Here is a 2,453-nt window from a genome sequence, read left to right as displayed (position 1 = left end):
ATGTAATTGAATTACATTATCAGCAATTATTAAAAGAAAAACCAACTACGATCGTGTTCCGCAAGATTTTTATCAGAGAGAGAGATTTATTCTAAATTGTCCGTGTGTTTCAGATTTAGCAAGTTTTTAACGGCTTCTTTATACTTATTGAGAGAACACTGATCTTCCCCTTTGTTTATTAGATCCGAAACTGCAGTCTTGTATTCTGTCGAATTGGGAATATATTCATAGCTCAAATCAGTTGGAGTTTTCGGCCAGTTGTACAACTTTGTTAAGGATTCTCTGCTTTTACTTTTGTCCCAATCGTAGTATTCCATGTCTGCTTCAGATTTCTCATTTTCCCAAGGTTCAACGCGCTAAAACAAGTTATAATATTATACCAAACTGCCATCGATCGATTTAAAAAACTGATGGAAGTAATAAGAAAGTATTTACCCAAGATACATGGTACAACGCTGTTAAAAGGTACTTTACGTAATCTAGATTCTGTACCCTACTTGGGCATCTGTCTGCAGTTATTGTTATCACATCGGTCTCAGGATTGTATCTATCACCCACCAGCCTGAGCATTTTATCCTTAGCACGAGCATCCAAGTCCAAAGAGGATAGTTTCACTCTTAGAGTTACTATTCTGGCAAGCGGCTCTCTTATAGTAGGAGAGGAATAACAATAATCGGATGTAATTATTTCTGTTGGAAAATGTTTCTGGCATGCTTCTTCTGTTTCCAATTCTTCAGGCCACTTCGTACAGAATTGTTTTAACGCTTCGCAATGTCTTTTAACTATCGGCGGGGTGAGATGCAAGAAATTTGGGATCTTCATTAATTCGGCATTTGCGTATTTATCCGGGTGTATGCCTTTCGAATTTTGGTATCCTTGTCTCAAAGGAAGGGGTACGATATCTGGATGAAATGTACGAGCTGCAGGCCAAACTGCTTGCCAGTCTTGAGTGGGCGACATCGTTTTAGCTTTAGACGGTGCGAGCTTCAAAGGACGATCCAAAGTCCTTTTCGTTACAGATTTCTTCTCCGTTGGCATTAATTCCAGTACTCGAAATTCTATAAGAAAAACAACGAGAATGTACATATACAAATAAAATAAAGGAATTAAAAATCATTTTGAATTCAAATCGCTAATACCTGTATCGTTTTCAACGTTCGTATAGGATGACACCGAGAGTTTCATAGTTTTTAGTACTGCTACAATAGTACTAGTTTCATATCGTCTCACTAACGAGAACATATTGATAATACTTAATAATCTTTTACTTTCAACTTAAAACACCGATTCGTGTACTATGGATGAATTATAGTAAAATAATCAAAATTAATACAACAGTAGCTTTATGAGTTAGCATGGACGTGAATGAAGCCGCAAATTCAACATGACAGCCTGTATGGATGGAAAGTTCTCGCGCATGGACAGATTACGGCACACACTTCTGTAATCTCCTATGCACGCGTGAGAGTTTCCCCTACAAGTCACGATGTTGAATTTCGGGCTTCATTCACGTCCCGTTTTCTGAGTCATAGGGTGCCCACTAATAAGTATTCAGACATGTCTATTATAAGATCGTGAGCGTCAGTCGTCTGAAGTCGCTTTGAGCAGCTTTGAGAACGTGAGTGATCGACGTCAGTCAGTGAACAGTGGCAATGTTTTGCGAACTGCTGTCATTGAGCCGAGCGCGGCTACGTCGACATAAAGTTTAGTCTCTCCTGCTGGTGAGTAGACTTTATCAAAATTCTAATAGCGCCTCGTGATTTTGCGTAATTTTACATCGGCTGCCACGAAAAGATCCAGGAACGATTGATTGACATTTGTGGCTGTGTTCAAGCAGTGCGTGCGACGAGCCCGCGTGGCACGAATCGAACCTGACTGCTATCGTGGATGTTCCTCGTCCTCTACATAGTTCTGTGCTCCGTTTCAAACGTAACACGCGATAACAGTAACAGAAAGTAATCGCAAGTGCTAGTCTGTGTATATTAGAAACTGGCAAACAAGAATTCAGGCTGTCACTATCTCGAATTGGAAGGTGAAAGGTAAGTCACGGTTGCTTTATCAAGTTAATTAACACTTTCTAGTCCGTTCTTCTTAATTAAACGTGCAGAGAACACTGCAACGGTACTCGATTTCGTAAATTAATTTATAGTACACGTAAAAATTGATTCTATCTTAAATTGTTGATTGAAGATACTAATTAATGTTGATTCTACCTTATTTCAGTTTTATGCTTAGCGATAACTCATCAAGAGTAATGAACGATTATGTAACATATTGCTGAGTTAAGGATGTATTGGCTATACAGTCAATCCCAAAAGTTTATGCACTTTAGAAACGCATTTTTTAAAAAGAAATCAGACGTCGGAAGAACTATGCTAATAATAGACAACAAAAAAAAATTTTGGATTTTTCCGAGATTTTTCCAAGGGGTACCCCTTCAGATTTTGCGAAAT

At 38.4% G+C, this 2,453-nt stretch overlaps 2 protein-coding genes across 6 annotated transcripts in view; one reads left to right on the top strand and one right to left on the bottom strand.

Moving 5' to 3' along the window:
* Positions 1-6: 6 nt before the first annotated feature.
* Positions 7-1,368, bottom strand: mRpS35 (mitochondrial ribosomal protein S35). Its single transcript, XM_018036890.2, has 3 exons — positions 1,140-1,368; positions 436-1,058; positions 7-356 (listed from the first exon to the last, which is right to left on the bottom strand). Exons 1-3 carry the CDS (start codon positions 1,240-1,242, stop codon positions 87-89), a joined length of 996 nt encoding a protein of 331 aa, XP_017892379.1. The 5' UTR covers positions 1,243-1,368; the 3' UTR covers positions 7-86.
* A 4-nt stretch (positions 1,369-1,372) lies between these two features.
* qtc (GRIP domain-containing protein quick-to-court) overlaps positions 1,373-2,453 on the top strand; it is a 6,914-nt gene continuing 5,833 nt past the window's right edge. For 2 of the 5 annotated variants that reach the window (XM_018036882.2, XM_018036881.2), the window contains exon 1: positions 1,374-2,039. The gene's annotated coding sequence lies outside the window, so the exon portion shown is untranslated. Of the gene's footprint in view, positions 2,040-2,453 lie in introns of all 5 variants that reach the window. The other 3 variants (XM_026819610.1, XM_026819609.1, XM_026819608.1) reach the window with 3 other exon arrangements.

This window comes from Ceratina calcarata, unplaced genomic scaffold (assembly GCF_001652005.2).
Source record: "Ceratina calcarata isolate Rehan_Ccalc_2016 unplaced genomic scaffold, ASM165200v1 scaffold154.2, whole genome shotgun sequence".
Taxonomy (NCBI): Eukaryota; Metazoa; Arthropoda; class Insecta; order Hymenoptera; family Apidae; genus Ceratina; species Ceratina calcarata.
This window is presented reverse-complemented; position numbering and strand designations above follow the sequence as displayed.

Bases quoted from the DNA above. Each gene is read 5' to 3' on its own strand.
- mRpS35 (XM_018036890.2), bottom strand. From the start codon at position 1,242: ATGTTCTCGTTAGTGAGACGATATGAAACTAGTACTATTGTAGCAGTA. The intron at 1,059-1,139 runs GTATTAGCGATT...TTTTTCTTATAG, and splicing joins GAACGTTGAAAACGATACAG to AATTTCGAGTACTGGAATTA. The intron at 357-435 runs GTAAATACTTTC...AACTTGTTTTAG, and splicing joins CGTTGTACCATGTATCTTGG to CGCGTTGAACCTTGGGAAAA.